The 17,797-nt window shown below is 34.0% G+C and overlaps 1 protein-coding gene across 1 annotated transcript in view; it reads right to left on the bottom strand.

Moving 5' to 3' along the window:
- Positions 1-17,797, bottom strand: part of DNAH12 (dynein axonemal heavy chain 12) — a 228,350-nt gene that overhangs the window by 85,648 nt on the left and 124,905 nt on the right. Inside the window, exons 39-46 of the mRNA XM_023537644.1 lie at positions 14,103-14,254; positions 11,733-11,871; positions 10,582-10,748; positions 8,559-8,814; positions 6,598-6,897; positions 5,850-6,028; positions 4,542-4,734; positions 606-767 (exon numbers count right to left, since the gene is read on the bottom strand). Coding sequence (XP_023393412.1) covers positions 606-767; positions 4,542-4,734; positions 5,850-6,028; positions 6,598-6,897; positions 8,559-8,814; positions 10,582-10,748; positions 11,733-11,871; positions 14,103-14,254 — 1,548 coding nt within the window. The remainder of the gene's footprint in view (positions 1-605; positions 768-4,541; positions 4,735-5,849; positions 6,029-6,597; positions 6,898-8,558; positions 8,815-10,581; positions 10,749-11,732; positions 11,872-14,102; positions 14,255-17,797) is intronic.

Below are 17,797 nucleotides of genomic sequence, written 5' to 3'. Positions count from 1 at the left end.
GGACATCAGAAGTAGTGGCTGCTTCACGATTGTGTTTTTTGTCAATTAAATCACAAAGCATGACACTTGGATATGTTAGAATTGTTAAGAGAAATAGTTTTATTAAGGCTTTTGAAAAATTTTAACCAGTGGTAAACCATAAAAGCTAATCAAGTAGTGCTTTAAAGCTATGTTTTCTCATATCTCTATAACTCTAAGACATGACTTAACATCTGTAATCATTTTATTAAGGCTTTTGAAAAATTTTAACCAGTGGTAAACCATAACAGCTAATCAAGTAGTGCTTTAAAGCTATGTTTTTTTCATATCTCTATAACTCTAAGACATGACTTAACATCTGTAATCATTCATAAAATATGCTAAGCTCGAACTAATGAAACAAACTGCCATAATTATGAAAAATTTATAAAATAAAAATTCTGTCTCATAACAATAGTAGAAGCAATTTAAAATTCACCAAAAGAACATGTATTAAAACAATACGCTTTAAGTTTTTAATTACCAAAACCCTCTGCACAAGCTATATTTATCCTGGAGAGGAGAGAAAAAGTTTCAAGAAAAGAAAATCTCTGTGCTGGGAGAGGCACTCTCTAAAAAGCATTTACCTCCATCACTTCTTGTTTTTCATCTGCTGCAAAAATGTTAGGTACTTCTCCAGTATTGAGCACACTGTCAATATCCTCTAGAAAAGCTTCCTCTTTAATCTGAGTGTCCGTGATTAGAAAGACTGTCTTCTGGCCCTTCACGCCCACATTCCTTAATAGAACCTTAAAATAAAAAATGTACTCATAAGAAAAATGTGGTAGATATTTGCTTTATCTCCATTTCCCTTTCTTTTGATGACAACATCTCAAATATAGAGTAGTATTTCTCCTCTCTTCTGGTGGGGCTATCAATCAGGGCTTCCTTTTTGCCTATTACCTGGGTGGAAGACCCCAACTTGTCAGAGCTACCTAAGCCCCTAGACATAGTCATTGATTCAGAAGATGGCATATGATTTAAGCGGGCCCAATCACAGTCTTCAGGGACTTAGAGGGACTTGAAAATGGAAAGAGTATCTGTCACTCTAAGATGGATGATATAAAGGCCAGTAATTTAGAACTACTAAGGGCCAACTATGTTGCCACATGGAATAAGTCTGAAGACTCTGAAGTTCCACAGGAAGGTGCCAGGGAAAAAAGACATTAAAGGCAGAAGAATACAATAGAAAACCAAACTAGAAATAGAAAACTAAAATAGAAAGCTCAAGAGAAGAAAAAGGAAATTAAAGTAGACCAAGGCCCCTATATATACTAGAATAAAAGCACATGCACAACCCCAAAGAAGATTAATCCTCAGAAAAGTTCTGAGAAATCTCAGAACCTCTAGTCATGCTGATTGATAAAGTTTTCCTCCTGCATGAAGCCAGTCCTTAAAGATTGGGAGCAGTGGCAGCTTATCAAGTGCTCGAAACTCAACAGAAACAGGAAAACATGACCCAATCAAAGACCAAAATAAAGCTCTAGAAACCAATCCTAAAAAAACAGATCTATGAACTCCTTGACAAGAAATTCGAAACAATTGTTTTAAGATGCTCAATAAACTAAATACAGATAGGCACATAAAGGAAATCAGGAAAACAATTCATCAACAAAATGGGAATATCAACAGAGTTAGAAACTGTAAACAATAACTAAACAGAGATTCTGAAGCTGAAAAAACACAATAACTAAACTGAAAATTTCTCTACAGGTACTCAACGACAGATTTGATTAGGCAGAAGAAAGAGTCAGTCATCTTAATATAGGTCATTTGAAGTCACTGAGTCAGAGGAACAAAAAGAAAAATGAATGAAAAAAAGCAAACAGCTTAAGAGACTTCTGGATATCATCAACTGGATCAATATAAATATTATGGGAGAAGAGAGAAAGGGGCAGAAAACTTATTTGAAGAAATAATGGCCCAAATGTCTCAAATCTGAGGATAGAAATGGACATACCAAATCAAGACGCTTAACTCCAACTATGATAAAACCAAATATATCCACATACAAAGACACATTATAACACCAAGACACATTATAATCCAATTGTTGAAAGTCAAAGGCAATGAGAGACTCTTGAAAGCAGCAAGAGAAAAGCAGGAGCTTCCATAAGATTATCAGCATATTTCTCAGCAGAAACCTTGCAGGTAAGAAGAGAGTAGGATGATATATTCAAAGTATGTAAAACTGTCAACCAAGAATACTGTATCTGGAGAATTGTCTTTCAAAAATAAAGAAATTAAGACATTCTCAGATAGATAAAAGCTGAGGGAATTCATTACCACTAGAACTGCCCTTCAAGAAATGCTAAAGGGTCGGCTTCAAGTTGAAATGAAAGAATGGTAGACAACAACACAAAGCCATATGAAACTGGTAAAATACAGAGAACTTTATTTGATTTATAAAGGTTTGACTTACAATTTTTCAAATTTATGATGGTCGAAAGCAACACACGCTCAATAGAAACTGCACCTCAAATTTTAAATTATTATCTTTTCCCAGGCTAGCAATACATGGTATGATATTCTCTTGTGATACTGGGCAGCAGCGGTTCCTAGTAAGGCATGCAACCATGAGGATAAATGACTGATACTCTGCCGTGTATTCTGTTTATAGTGATTTTTAAATATTGTTTTCTGAACATGTTTAAGGTAAGCTAAGTTAAGGTATGGTGTTTTGTAGGTTAGGTGTATTAAATGCACTTTTGACTTACAATATTTTCAACTTATGATGGGTTTATTGGGACATAACCCCATCATAAGTTGAGGAGCATTTATATAGAGACAAATGTAAAATTCTATATGATTGTAACTTTAGTGTATAAGTCTACTTTCAAATCTTGTATAGAATCTAAAAGAAAAAACCTATAAATCTATGCTAGTGGGTATGCAATCTATAAAGATATAATTTGTAATATCAATAGCATAAAGGGCAGGCAATTGTAAAGGAGTAGAGTTTTTATATGAGGTTGAAGTTATTAGTTTAAACTAGGTTTTCATAACTTTAAGATGTCTTATGTAATCACAAGAATAACAGCAAAGAAAATGTCTATAGAATACACACACAAAAAAATGAGAAGGAAATCAAAGCATGCCACTACAAATAATCAACAAAACATAATAGAAGACATTAAGAGAAGAAATGAGGAACAAAAAAGCTACAAAACATATATAATACAAGTAACAAAATGTCAATAATATATTCTTCCCTATCAGCAATTACTTTAAATGTAAATGGATTAACTTCTCCAAAAGACATAGATTGGCTGAATAAATAAAAATATAGGATCTAATAATATGCTGCCTATAAGAGACTCACTTTAGACCTAAGCACACACATGGCTGAAAGTGAAAGGATGGGAAAGATGTGCATTGAAAATGGTAACCGAAAAAGAGTAGGGTGGCTGTACTAATATCAGACAAAACAGACTTTAAGTAAAAACTCTTGCAAAGGACAAGAAACATGATAAAAGAGTCAATTCATCAGGAAGAAGTAACAATTATAAATATTTATTCACCAAACAGCAGAGCTCCTAAATATATAAAACAAACACTGACAGAATGGAAAGGAGAAACACCAATACAATAGTAGGAGACTTTAGCACAACAAAGGATAGAACAACCAGACAGAAGATCAATAAGGAAATAGAAGGTTTGAATAACACTATACACCAACTAGACCTGATAGACATATACAAAACCTTTCAACTCAACAACAGCAGAATACACATTCTTGTTAAGTGCACATAGACTATTCTCTAGAATAGATCAAATTCCACAAAAAAGTCTTAACAAATTTAAGATATAAATCATATCGAGCATCTTTTTGGATCACAATAGAATGAAACTAGAATTAAATAGAAGGAAAACTAAAAAATCCACAAATATGTGGCAATTTAACAACAAACTCTTAAACAACCAATAGGTCAAAGAAGAAATAACAAGCGAAATTAAAATTTCTTGAAACAAATGAAAATGAAAACCTAATTTATCAACATGTCTGCGGATGCAGCTAAAGCAGTGGTAAGAGGGAAGTTTATAATTGTAAACATTTTCATTTAAAAGGATATAACTTTTAGGATATAGAAATTTAGTACATAAGGGTCAGTGAAAGTGAAAAAAGCCCAACAATATCTCCTTTTTTTTTCACTTGGAGTCATCACTCTTCTGGGACCTACAGAGTTGTAAACACATGAGGATGAAAACCCCAAGTATGCACTCTATTGTTCTATTGGTTACTGGGACAGAAACACAGCTCCAAAGAACTCACTTCAGTTTTCTCATCAGTGAAACAGAGAGACAACCATACCCACTGCATTGAATTGTTGTACCCACGAATGACATCATGTGTGTAAAGCACTTAGAACAGAGCTCAGCACATGCAGTAACTGCTTTATGGATAATACTATTATCATCATCACCAATGTATTCAGCACATAGCTATACAGGTTGGTTCTCTCTTCACAGGTAAAAGAATGCACTGATGTTATTTTAGACACTAGATTGCTTCATAAATTTACCTTCAGGTCCTCTCTCCACTCATTCATACCATAGCTCTTAGAAATTTCTGGTTGGAAAATATGCATTTTTGCCATGGATGTAGCCAGACGAGTTAAAGATTGACGACCACTTCCTCCAAGTCCAACAAGCAAAGCATTTCCACCAGATTGCTTTAAAATTCGACATATCCGTGATAAATGTTCCAGTACATACCTATGAAATGTCAATATTATCATATTAGAAAATAAAAATGCAAATGTATATTTACATGTAACTATTGTTTTACTTTTCTAGAAGGTTGGACTTTGCTGTCTCAATTTTAAAGAAGTAATCATCAAAATGTGTGACTTTTCAAAAGCAGTTACGATTGGATCATTTGATGCAAAGGAAACTATTTAAACTACAAATTCAGGAAATGTAATATACGAATTATAGAATTAAAATAAAATGTGACCTCTTATACTGGAAGTATATTATTGCTTTTATTAAAAACATTTCTTCAACTTTTTAATATAAGGATTTCTATGTGAGAAATAGGAAATCAGTTCTTCACAAAATAACAAATTCCGGAAAGATGGCCTCATTGTAATTAGGAAAATTAAAGTTAGAGCCATGATGAAACACCATTCCACTCTCCTTAGACTGGCAAAACTTACCAAGTCTGGCAATCCTAAGTATTAGGAAGGGTGAGAAACAATGGAAGCTCTTAAAAACAATAATCATTTTTGAAGATACTATGGCAATCATTTTGAAGATACTTTTAGTAAAGTAAAAAATGTTTACATACCATGACACGATAATGCCACTTCTAGGAATATAGCCTAGAGAAATTCTTATACATGTACCCAAGCAGACATGAATGTTCAAACCTTTTTTATAATTGCAAAAACTGGAAGATACCTAAAAGTCTATCTCAGAAGAATGACTACATTGTGTTATACAATGGTAGTAGTAAAAATTCATTTTTTTGTGAATCTCACAAACAATATGGAACAAACCAACTTGCAGAATTTATACGATACCATTTATATGAGTTTTAAATGCGCAAAATAAGATAATGCATATGTGATTAGGAACACACATATGTAGTAAAAGTCAAAAGAGACATAAGATTTCTTTGACTCCTGCAGGGTATGCTGGGGATGCAGTGAGGAAAGGTTGGCTGCCCAAAGGACTTCAAATAAATTGCTAATATTTTATGTCTTAAGCTCAGTTGTAGGTACAAGGTTATTCACCATATTTTTCCTTATACTTTTTTGTACATTTAAAGTATTTCGCAATAACTTTTACAAATAGAAGTTTCAATCATTAATATCAAATGAAGGTACCTAAAAATGACAAGATTCATTCTTGTTTTGTGAGTTTGATTATACTCATCTAAGCATTGATCTACAATGTCATTAAAATGATGAATATCTGGAATTTCAATATAAACTCTGTCATCTCCTTCAAAGTCAGGATTCATATAGTCACCAAACATGAGATTTCTTAAGTCCTCTTCGGTTACCTATAGAACAAAAATCAACAAATTATAAAACTTAAAATTTTTTTCTAAAATAAATTTAAGAAAATGTTATACAAAATTTTGTTTTGTACATGTTATGGGATGATTATCAATTAGATAATTATTTTAAACATTAGGGTAGTAAATAACATATTTGCAAAATTAATATCTAAAATTATATTATATACTTAGGAATTAAAAGTGCTTTTTTTCTATTTAAAAAAGAAAGTCCCCCTGCCCCAGAGGCTGAGTGACTCACATTTATTAGTTACTGAAGATGGTCACCATGTTAAGCACTTTACATCTATTTTATATATAATTTAATCCCTATTCCTATTTGATTATATTATTTAATCCCTATTATATCATTTGTATAGTTTTATTCTTTAATAACTTCTATGCTACATGCATAATTCCTCTGAAGATAAATCTTCTCAAAATAAACACCTATCTATGAGGAAAGATAAATACGATTATTAAGCAATAATTTTTTTAAAGATAAGATGATTGTAACAATTCATGCTATTGCACTGTTTTAACTTCATATGTTTTTAATCATTAAATATACTCACTGATGTATTTTCTTTCCTCAGATGTGAAAAAACACTATCGAATGATTCTTTAAAATGGTCCTTTATAACAATTTTAGTTAAATTGAACAGCCAGGATCGATCCTCATCATTAATGAGGCGATCATAAAACACTCGAAGAACCTCATGCACAAACAGCCGGGTCATAGTGTGCTTGCTCTCCACAGCATCTCTTTCAATGAGTAAGCAGCCTTGGATGACACGTGAAAAATCCCGCAAGTTGAAAGTGTAATGAGATTTTGTGGGAGTTGGCAAAAGATTTTCCATGGATTTTTTATAAATCTGAATATGAAAATAACAAAGCGAAAATAGAATGCTTATAATCAGCAAAGCCATGTAACAAATTGTATGTTATCTAAGATATTTCATTTATTCTGTCAGATCATATTGGCTTAGAAAATTGTATAGTACTTAAGCCTAGCATTGCATATATCTATTTATTTTTGGTTTATACCACTCAATTGGGCATTATGAAGCTGAAGGAAATTAATATTATCTGATTCCATCCAAGTACAAGAAGTGACAATGCTTTCACTTCCCAATTATTATAGTTGTCCCATTTAAAGGTCAATGACCTGGGCTTAAGTAGTTAACAAGAACTTTAGTAGAAAATGAAATCAGATAATTCATTCTTAAGTATTCTAAATGAAGAGAATGAAACAATTTCCTTTTGACTACCATTGACTTCAAAACAAGCCAGTGTTCTCTCCCTTCCCTTCTCTTATTTTCTCTCTTCTTCTTCCTTCTCCTGTAAGTGGCTCTAATATGGAAATGAAGTATATTTTTACTATATGCTGAAAACACCAAATGAGGTTTAATATTTTCTTTAAGGAAATTTAATTAAATCTTTTATAATGTAGCCTGAAAAAAAAAAACTAAATGAAATTATTTTTTATTTATATGTATCCTATGATTCAACCCCCTCCCCTAACCTCCAAATAAGTAGGTCTGTAATGCTTCAAAGATGTGGGGAAAGATCCTTTCTGTATCCCATTCTTCCCAACCAACTCTACCCTCTTTCCAGGAGACGCCTGAAATATAAACATCATATTTTATATATAAAAACACTTTTCTGTACTCAAATAAGTACAGTAATTACAATGTACTATTTCTTTGCTCATATTTTGATGGCACTAATTTTCCACCAGAACAAGAGAACTAGAAAGATACAATACTCTTGAAAACTAATAGAATGATTATAGGGAGCTTTTTGCTTCTGGTTGGAGTGATCCCAAAGTGAACCCCACTTTGGGATTCACATTGAGCTAAGCTTTCAAAAGCTTAGCTCAATGTGATTATCACTGACTTACCTTAAATACATTTTTACCCTTTTATAATTAGCAATGAGCCTGGCTCTGGCCTCTGAGCAGAGGCAGATAACACATGCTGCATAAGAGCTGCTCCTTAGCCTATATATAGGCAGACTTGTTTTCTGTTCCCATCCTTGTGTTTCCTTATAACTTTTCTCATTGCTACTTCTTATGTGATCTGGCTAAAAATAGTATATTCATAAGCTGCTTACATTTCTTTTATTTTTTAAGACAAACACAAAGAACGGAAGGGAAGAGAGATAAAAGAAAATAAATATCAGAGTAGGAACCTGACAATTAGGGAAACACCTAAAATGTGGCACAAACTTGTTCTGTATAATTTCATTGTAACAACTTTGTTAAGTTGGTATTACCTCCTATTTTACTTTTAAAAACATGAGTTTCTGGAAGGTCAAATTACTTGATCAAGGCCATATAGCCAGGAAATAGCAGTCAAATCCAAATGGATTCCCTAAGTTCAAAGCCTATGTCTTCCTGTTCTCAAGGCTTAAGTTTCTCTGACACTGAAGACCAAAGCAGCTGTCTAAGAAAAAAAGGTTTTTGTTTTTTTTAAAGTAAGGACCAAATGAGGGATATATATACTAAAACATTTTATATTACATATTTGCTCACCTCCATAGTCCCACTGACAATTTGGTTCCCTATTAAAAAGTACTCTGGAGGAAATTCACGAGTCCTAAAGTAGAATGCTACAATTGATGAGAAGATTCGGACCATTGTTTCATCACTAAAAGTATTAATAGTGCAGATGTTGAAATGTCGAATAAAACGAGGACTAACTGGATTTCTTCCACCACCTGGAGGGCCCATGGCAGCAATCAGTTCTATGTCAACCAATGTGATTTTACTTGTGTCCTTAAGATCATACCTTGAAAGCACATAAAAATTCAAAACAATCAGTGATAAAGCCAATAAGATGGAATGAAATGTAGATCTCTCTAGAAACTTAATCTGATTTTAGCTTCTTTAAAAAGAAGAACTTTAGAAAATGCTTAGAGTAGAAGAGAACTCTTTTTTTAAAGCAGCCCTCTGTTTCTTCTTTCAGTGACACTGATTCTGTTGCCTAGATTCTGGGTATCTAGAATGTCCCTTTCTCTCGTCCTTTCTTTATTCCCTCCTACTCTTCTTTCCAATTTGACTCTGATTTTCCTCTTCCTACTCTAAATCCAGAGCATGGATGAGAGATCAATCTTATTTGCAGCTGGATTTAGGTAGGGTGACCATATGTCCCATTTTGCCTAGGACAATTCTAATTTGTGCTTGTCCTAGGTAATTAATAACATTCCCCTTTTACTCTCAGAAATGTCTTAGTTTGAACAATAAATTATATAGTTATCCTACTTACAGCAAAGCCCTGGTTTCTTTTTTCTCATCTCAAATCTTATCTTCAGAGCACATAAGGATGTCTAAACAGTAACTAAACACTTTTCTTATATAAAAAGGGACATATCAGGGAATAACCAAGCTCCAAAGAAGTTTTAATCAGAAAGGGGTATCTAAATAGCTCTATTTAGTTAGAAACACTCCATTGAAAATATTCATATTTCCAATAAGGCCATTGAGTCCTTTAATATTAAAGTTCTTGCAAAAAGTGGAAAGGATGGTAGGAGAAATTTATATAGCCAGTTCTTAGTCTAAGAGCAAAATAGAAAATATAAAAATATTATTTGTTTTTTGGCAACAACCATAATGGCTGTCAATAGGAGACTGGCTAAGTATATTATGGCAAGAGCCACACAACTAAATATTATTAAAGGCTAGTAAAATGAATGAGACAAATTACATGGATAGGTGATTAAGATAAATACTTAAGTGCAAATAAGTTACCAAACACTATGTGTAATACGAGTCTTTTTTTAAAAAATAAAAATATATTGATAAAGACATGAAACTCGGAGGAATAGGGAATACACTATTAACAGCAATTATTTCCTGGAGGCATTATGCCAAGGGCCTGGAGTAACAAAGAAAATGTTATTTCCAAAATATGACTTAGCTTCAACATTAGTCTACCCTTGCCTTGACATAAAAATAATGGTATGTTGGGAATTAGGAAAGTATATTTAAGAAAGGAAATGAAGGATTATTAATCCTAACTAAAAGATACAATGTCTTACATGTTAGAAACTAAGCACATCATCATAAAGTGGGGTGGAGGAAGTGCAGTTATCTATGAAATTGCTGTTAAAACAAAGCCATCTCAAAGATATGGTAATCTCAAACAGTTACAGAAAATATAGGGAATTTAAAATGATAAAAATGTAGGGTGATTACTTAGGTTGGAGACTACACATAAATTCTCAGCCCTCTGGAAATGGTACTTTGAAAGGTATAATCTATAAATTATTTTCAACATTTAAAAATAATACTTGAAAAGAATTTATTATTTGTTGAACGTACACATCTCCAATACTGGATTATTAATCCTAGTTATCTAACTCACACATTCATAAGAAAGGATGGTATAAAAAAGGTATAAAAAAGTCTTCAAAAATTTCTGTATAGGAATATCAGAGCAACCATTTTCTTTCACAAATAACTTGAAAAATTATATTATTTTGATGTGAGAAACTAAAATAGAAAAAGAGAACAATGACTTCAGCATGGCTAATTAAGACCTTAATTAAATAATTACCAATTCCCACAGTCAAAAAATTGTCGTAATAATTCAATGGGAGGTTGAGCTCCATATTTTTCCAATGCAGGCATATTCATGTCATCTATAAAAATTATACACTTCTTTCCCATAGGTGGTCCAAAAACTCCTTTGCGTCTTTTATCCAATCTAGCCATAATAATGTTCTAAAATATAAAGAAGAAAGGATAGTAGCCATACGTAACACTAGAAGAAAATTAGGAATTGAACAGTCTAATTATGTTAAAAAATAATGCCAAACAGTACTATGTACATGTGTTTATTTATTTATATTTATTCACTTTTAGGGTGATACCAAACTTTATATTCAACATCATTCAAAAAACATCTATTGAAAGTTCTATGTGCTAAGAATTGTTACATACATGCATATTTATATATTTATATGGTACACACATGCACACACAAAATATTTTCCTCATTGGATACCCCAACCTATCTATTAACTTTAATTTACTCAGTATCTAAAAGCGCTAATTTAAATTTGTAAGATTTTGAGATTAAGGGGATTCTATAGGCTTAAAGCAACAGAAATGAGTCCCATAGGTCAAGAGAGAATGGACAGACATAAATTTAGGAATAGATGATAAAAATGGTGATTAGAAAAGGTTTCATGCAGTATTTCCATCTTGGCACTTTTGGGGGTAAAGAGTGGGATGCACAACTACATTGTTCTCATCATAGAAGGTCATATAATAGTTTGTTTGAAAGACAGGGCTTTAGAAAGCAGCAAATGCCCCTAAGGATCATATGGGAGAGCCCAGAAAGCGCAAGTGTGCCCTTCCGTCCTCCCTCCATCCCTTCCTCCTTCTCTTCTTCCCTCCCTCTCTCTCTCTCATACTCCCTTCTCCAGTTAAGAAATCAATTGTTGCTTCTTCTCAAACTTAAAAAAAAAAGCTGTTAAAGCTCAATAATCCAATACTAATGCAAAAATTCTCTCAAACTTATGTTTTTAAAACTTGACTTTTAAAACTTACTTGTAATGCCAAAAATAAAAGTTTTGAAGTTTTTTTTAAAATTCATATAAGATTTACACAGCTATTCATTTAATATATGATTTTAAACACTAACAAAATAGTAAAAAAAAAAAATTAATAATTATAGACCCATGTTTCTGGCTTTAAACTAACCTGAACCTGGTTGGCGCTGGTCCGTGCAGAGAAATTAACATAAAAAGGAAAGTACTTGTCCTTTTCCAAGTGATTCATTAGCTTATCCTTCACGTACACTGATTTTCCTGTACCCGTTGGACCCACAAAAAGCAGTGGCCTTTATGAAAACATGTCATTCAAAAGGAGGAAAAGTTAGAAACATTTCTACTAAAGGAAGTTGGAGTTAGCTGAAAAGATAAACAATAATCAAATCATCTTTATCTAAAAACTCACATTTTAATCTATTATTGTTATTTCATGAAAGACTGGTAAAAGTAACAATTGGCACATATTTCTGTTTACTGTTCCTGAGATTTTAATAGTAAAAACTATCATTTAGACAGATATAACTTTGCTACATGCAAAAACATTCATAAAACAAGTAACAGAAAAGAAAATCAAAGTGTGTCTCCTCAGAAAAGTGATATATTGGTATTTTTTTAGTTAGAAGTACAAGCAAGAGGATGTACTGTGGAATAGACTAATGAGAAGATGACAGTAAGGATAAGGGTGCTTCACAGTTACCTCAATAGCATAAAGTTTCTATGAGGTAATAAATAGTAGCGAATTCTAAAGTTAACAGTTATGTATACCTGTTAAAGGCATTTTAGAATCAAGTCAGAGTTAACTCTCTGAAAATATCTGTCTAAAAGCAAACTAAGGAATTCTCCATTCAGTGGGGCCTCAAGCACGGTTTCTCATTCTTGAGTTATTGTTACTAACTTTAAAGGCAAAAAAACTCCTCTGAGTTTATATTCACAGAACTCTGGGGAATCTCAGTTTGAGAAATACTGAATTAAAAATTAAATACTGTCACTTTGAATGATAACTTGGCACTACACAATACATAAAGACAAACACAAAGGCTGACACTAAAACTGAGATACAAGATTCAGTTAGAAGGTGTTATTTAAGTAACCAAAATTATGCTAATATTAATTTCTAAAATTATCACTGAAGTATAAACGTGAAATTAAAGTTCTTTTAGAACTACAGTAATTCCTAGAATTCATCTCTATGTCCCAGTCTGAGTAACACTCACCTTATGAAAAACTACTTATTAAAATAATTTTAATAAATAAAATACTGTTAACTTGGGGGTCCATGGACCAACTGAAGAAATTCTTAAACAGTATTCAGAGAATCTGAGAACTTCGATAACAGAAAGGTTATATCTTTACTTTCACTATCCTTAACTAAAATGGAGCAAATGTATTAATAGTACCTGTGTCTTTGTCACCAATTGAAATCACAGGTATTATACTATGTATTACAATTGTTAATGAAATCTCAAAAATATCACTTAAGCCATTACTTCTTCAAAATTATGAGTCATCAGACACACTGCTAGATCTTATAATTTAATGTATTAATAAAGAAGCACATGTATTACTACAATAGCCCAAGTTTGTTCAATGCTTTAATAAATGTATTTCAATATATGGTTTCCTTTGTAATCCTATGTTTCTATTATTTATTTAAAAGTATTATTCTGACAAGTAGTTCATAGCACAAAAAAACTCCCATACTAGGATTTCCTTAGAATTGGCAAGTGCCTTCTTTGCCTAAGAAAGCTTTTAATATTAGCCATTAAATGCAAATAGGAATAAAATAATATTCCCTCATTAGCTATTTTTCCTGTTTTTTTAATTAAACAAGATAAAATTATCAAAAAATTCACTCAGAGACAAGTTCTTTATTGACAGTTCTTTATCAACAACTAACCATGACATTCATGCATGTTATGTAAAGTTACCTGTCTAGTTAAAGTAGTAGTAATGGTAAATTATGCATAATGTTTTGAAAGCAAAATAACTACAAAAATGCTAGTTAGAAAGTTGGTGTGAATAAGCCTATGGTACGCTATGGTACGTGCTAGTATTTTTTGGTGTGCTCTTCTGATTTAAGTCTGAGATTTTCATGTTCATCTTAAGTTATGAAGAACTAGCATAAGACATTTGAAAAATGCTAAATATAAAGGGAGAATGTGGACCATAGTTAGTCTGATACCTCAAGAATACAGAGGATACCTCTGATACCTTTGAGTCCAATGCATATCTATTTAACAATAATACCACAACTAACTTTAATCTGATGTTACAAATAATAGAAATACAAGATGGCTTATGCAGCAACAAAGTATGACAGCAAAGGCTTTGGAGTAGGAAATAGGAAACCTAGGTTCTAGGTTTGCCCCTAGTAACACATGTCACTATGGACATGTCAGATAGTCCCCCTGGGTCTCGGTTATCTGAAAATGAATGACCTCAAAGTTTATTTCAAATATCCTATGACTGTATTAGAATGGCACTGTTATATTTAAAATATATGTTTATAAGTATTTCTTACTTCGCATAGGTAATACTCAAGTTCATTAGAAATGTATATCTAATTGTGTCCATTGTAGGGACTATAATATCTTGAATCCTGACACGTTTATCTCCAAAATCAGTACTTTTAATTAACTCATTCCAATGCAGCCAGCGACCTCGGTTTTTCAACTACAAGAGAACATAAGTTTTAAATTATAACAATACACTTGCTATCTGAAAGGCTCTTTTTAACATTTTGTTATCATATTTGCTTTTACACACTTTACAGTTTTCCCCTTTTTAGTATCAAATATTAGATTCATTCAAAATAACATATATAACATATTTAAGTCATGAAGAGATTAACTAAAATATCCATGAATCCACCACCCAATTTAAGAAATACTTTTTTTGTAATTAATTTTCGTTTCTAATGAGAACCTGAAGAATTTAATGAAACAATTATCACAAATTCATCATATCTAGAACTTCCGATGTTTGCTTCTATGTCCTCTTAACACTAATCTTTCCAAAATGCCTTCAAAATGTCCTTTTGCATATAACGAGTATTTATTTGAGAGCCACTCTGTAGCTCACTACAATTTACTGGACATTGGCTCTGTGTTTTCAAATTTTAAAGTAAACAGGCAATAATCTAACTAGAAACAAAATATCTTGTGAACTCACTATGTTTGTTTCTCTAAAATTATTCTCTTTGTCATTTGATCCAGGCTGATATTCAGCCAGGACATATTGGAAAGGCTGAACTGATTGTTATAATATTGAAATTCTTCTGAACCAATAGCTAAATAGCTGCTGTCCTGACACCCCTGAGTGTCCCCCACCACTGTTACCTTCCTCTCCAGGTTGCCCAGCCTGTCCTCAGAGATCCCAAAGCCTCCTATCATCAAGCGACAAAAGGGATAACACCTATCAAAGTAGAAGGTCTCTTGGATCCTGCTCCAGTGCTCTGGCTGGCATCTAAGAATCTTTTCCTATTTTCTAGAAAATTGTAAATATGTATTTGGTGTGTGTCTGGATGGTGGTAATTCTGCAAGGCTGGGTAAATGTTCTTTAGTAATTCATATTCTTATTTTTTTAGGTTTTAGCTTTTCTTTTTTTAAAGTTATATATGCACATATTTTAGAATCAATAATTTTACCATGTTAAGAAAAACAGTAGTTGTGCTCAATCTCCTCCCATGACCACATCAAAATTAAAACTAAATTATAGAAAAATCACCCTTGAGAACCACCTGAAGACTAGCTAAACAGAACTCCTGTAATTAAGGATATAAAGAAGAAGCCACATCGAGATTAGAAAGAGGGACAGAGACAGAAAATATACTGCTTCCATACCCACATATGGTGATTAAGAATCAGAAGGGATATTTCGACTGCAGAGGTTCCACTTGAGGTGCAATGGGTCCCAGGCCGACACCAGGTTTCCCAGCCCAGACCACTAGTGCTGTTAAAAGGAGTGGCTGTGAAAATCAGCATGGATTCTGTCCAGGTGAGACAGAGGGCTGCTGGAGACCTAGGCATCCTCTTAAAGGGCCTGAACAAAGACTCCCTCACCCACAAACACTCACACTAAGCTCCAGTGAAGGAATAGCAACTCAAAAAGGGCAAGGTACATCTGAGAGGAAATGAATTGTCTGGCTTCACAGGGAGGTCTGGAGGAGCAGCTCTGTCTTGAACAGAAGTGCTGGCAAGTACCATTGTTCTTTTGTTGAGCCTTCCCCCATCCAACCTGAAGGCACAGGTGGGTGTCAAATCTGAGAGTCCATCAAATTGGCTAACACTATTCGCCCCACCCTGAAGAAACCTATCCCACCCAACTCATACATGGACCCAAACCTCTTTCAGCGTTATTTGTCACAAGCAGCTGGCTTTGGCTGGTGCTGCAGACTTTCCTAGAATCTCTCAAAGGTCACCAAATTCCAAAACAAGCAGCAGCTGGCCTCGAAGTACCCTGTACCACCTGCTAAGTGGCCTAAAACCTGGCACTAGTTGCAACAGGCGTTGGTTCATAGTTGAGCCTCCCCCAGGCACCACCAAGTCCAGCCCAGGTGGCAAGAATCTGCACATCACTATGTAGCTACTGTGGCCTCAGGTGGGGCATAGGTGTCTGGAGAACTTGGCCAGCACCAGAGACCCTCCCAAGAGAACCCAGAACCAACACACGCAGTGGCCAGATTCAAACCACACTAGAGCACCACCTAATTAGCTCCACAAACAACACACCAAAGGGTGGACTTGGCAGGCACCAGAGCCCTGTTAAAGAGCATCCCACTCCATAAGGTCAGCCCCTGCATAACAGTTTGTCCTCTGCAGTCATGGTCATTCCTCAAAGCCAGTCAGCCTGATGGTCAATTCCTCCCGCTGACATTGCAACAGCAATCAAGGCTCAACTACAACAGGGGCACACACGACTCACACAAGCCACATCCCTGGAGAGCCCAGCTCAGGTGACTAGAATGACTGTATCACTAGGCCTTCAGAAAACCTATTACATAAGGCCACTCTGCCAAAACTAGGAGCTGTAGCAGATTGACCTAATACATAGGAACCGTCACAGAGATTCAGCCTAAATGAGGAGACACAGAAACATATCACAAATGAGAAAAATCCAGAAAAAGAACTAAACTAAGTGGAGACAAGCAATCTACCTGATACAGAGTTCAAAACACTGGGTATAAGAATGCTCAGTGAACTTCAAAGAAGATTAGATGAACTCAGTGAGAATTTTAGCAAAGAGATAAGAAATATAAAAATGGATATAGAAAACATAAAGAAAAAAAGCAGTCAGAAATGAAAACTACAATAATGGAAATAAAGAATACATTAGAGCAAGGGTCCCCAACCCCCAGGCTGCAAACTGGTACTGGTTCATGGCCTGTTAGGAACCAGGCTGCACAGCAGGAGGTAAGCACAGACGAATGAAGAGCAAAGCTTCATCTTTATTTGAAGCTGCTCCCCAGCGCTAGCATCACCGCCTCAGCTACACCTCAGATCATCAGGCATTAGATTCTCATAGAAGCACCGGTCTCTGATGCCAAAAAACGTTGGGAACTACTGCATCAGAAGGAATCGACAGTGTTTAGATGACTCAGAGGATAGAATCAGTGATCTTTAAGACAAAGTAGGGCAAAACACCCAATCAGAATAACAAAAAGAAAAAAGAATCTAGAAAAATTAAGGCATCTCTAGGACAGCATCAAGCATACAAACATTCACATGATAGTGGTACCAGAAGGAGAAGAGAGCGAGCAAGGGATTGAAAACCTATTCGAAGAAATGATGATGAAAAACTTCCTTTACCTGGCAAAGACAATAGATATACAAATCCAGGAAGCACAGAGAATCTCAAACAAGATGAACTCAAACAGACTCACACCAAGATACATCATAATTAAAATACCAATGGTTAAAGACTCACACCAAGATACATCATAATTAAAATACCAATGGTTAAAGACAAAGAGAGAATCTTAAAAGCAGCAAAGGAACCTACAAGGGAGTTACCTACCTACAAGGGAGCTCCCATAAGACTGTCAGCTGATTTCTCAACAGAAACTTTGCAGGCCAGAAGAATCAGCAAGAATTATTCAAAATGATGAAAAGCAAGGTCCTATCACCAAGATTACCTAGCAAAGCTATCATTTAGAATTGAAGGACAGATAGAGACTTTCCCAGACAAGGAAAAGGTAATAGAGTTCATCACTACCAA

The sequence above is a fragment of the Pteropus vampyrus genome, unplaced genomic scaffold (assembly GCF_000151845.1).
Source record: "Pteropus vampyrus isolate Shadow unplaced genomic scaffold, Pvam_2.0 Scaffold195, whole genome shotgun sequence".
NCBI classification, from domain to species: domain Eukaryota; kingdom Metazoa; phylum Chordata; class Mammalia; order Chiroptera; family Pteropodidae; genus Pteropus; species Pteropus vampyrus.
Note: the sequence above shows the minus strand (reverse complement) of the source record. Positions and strands in the feature narration are given on the sequence as shown.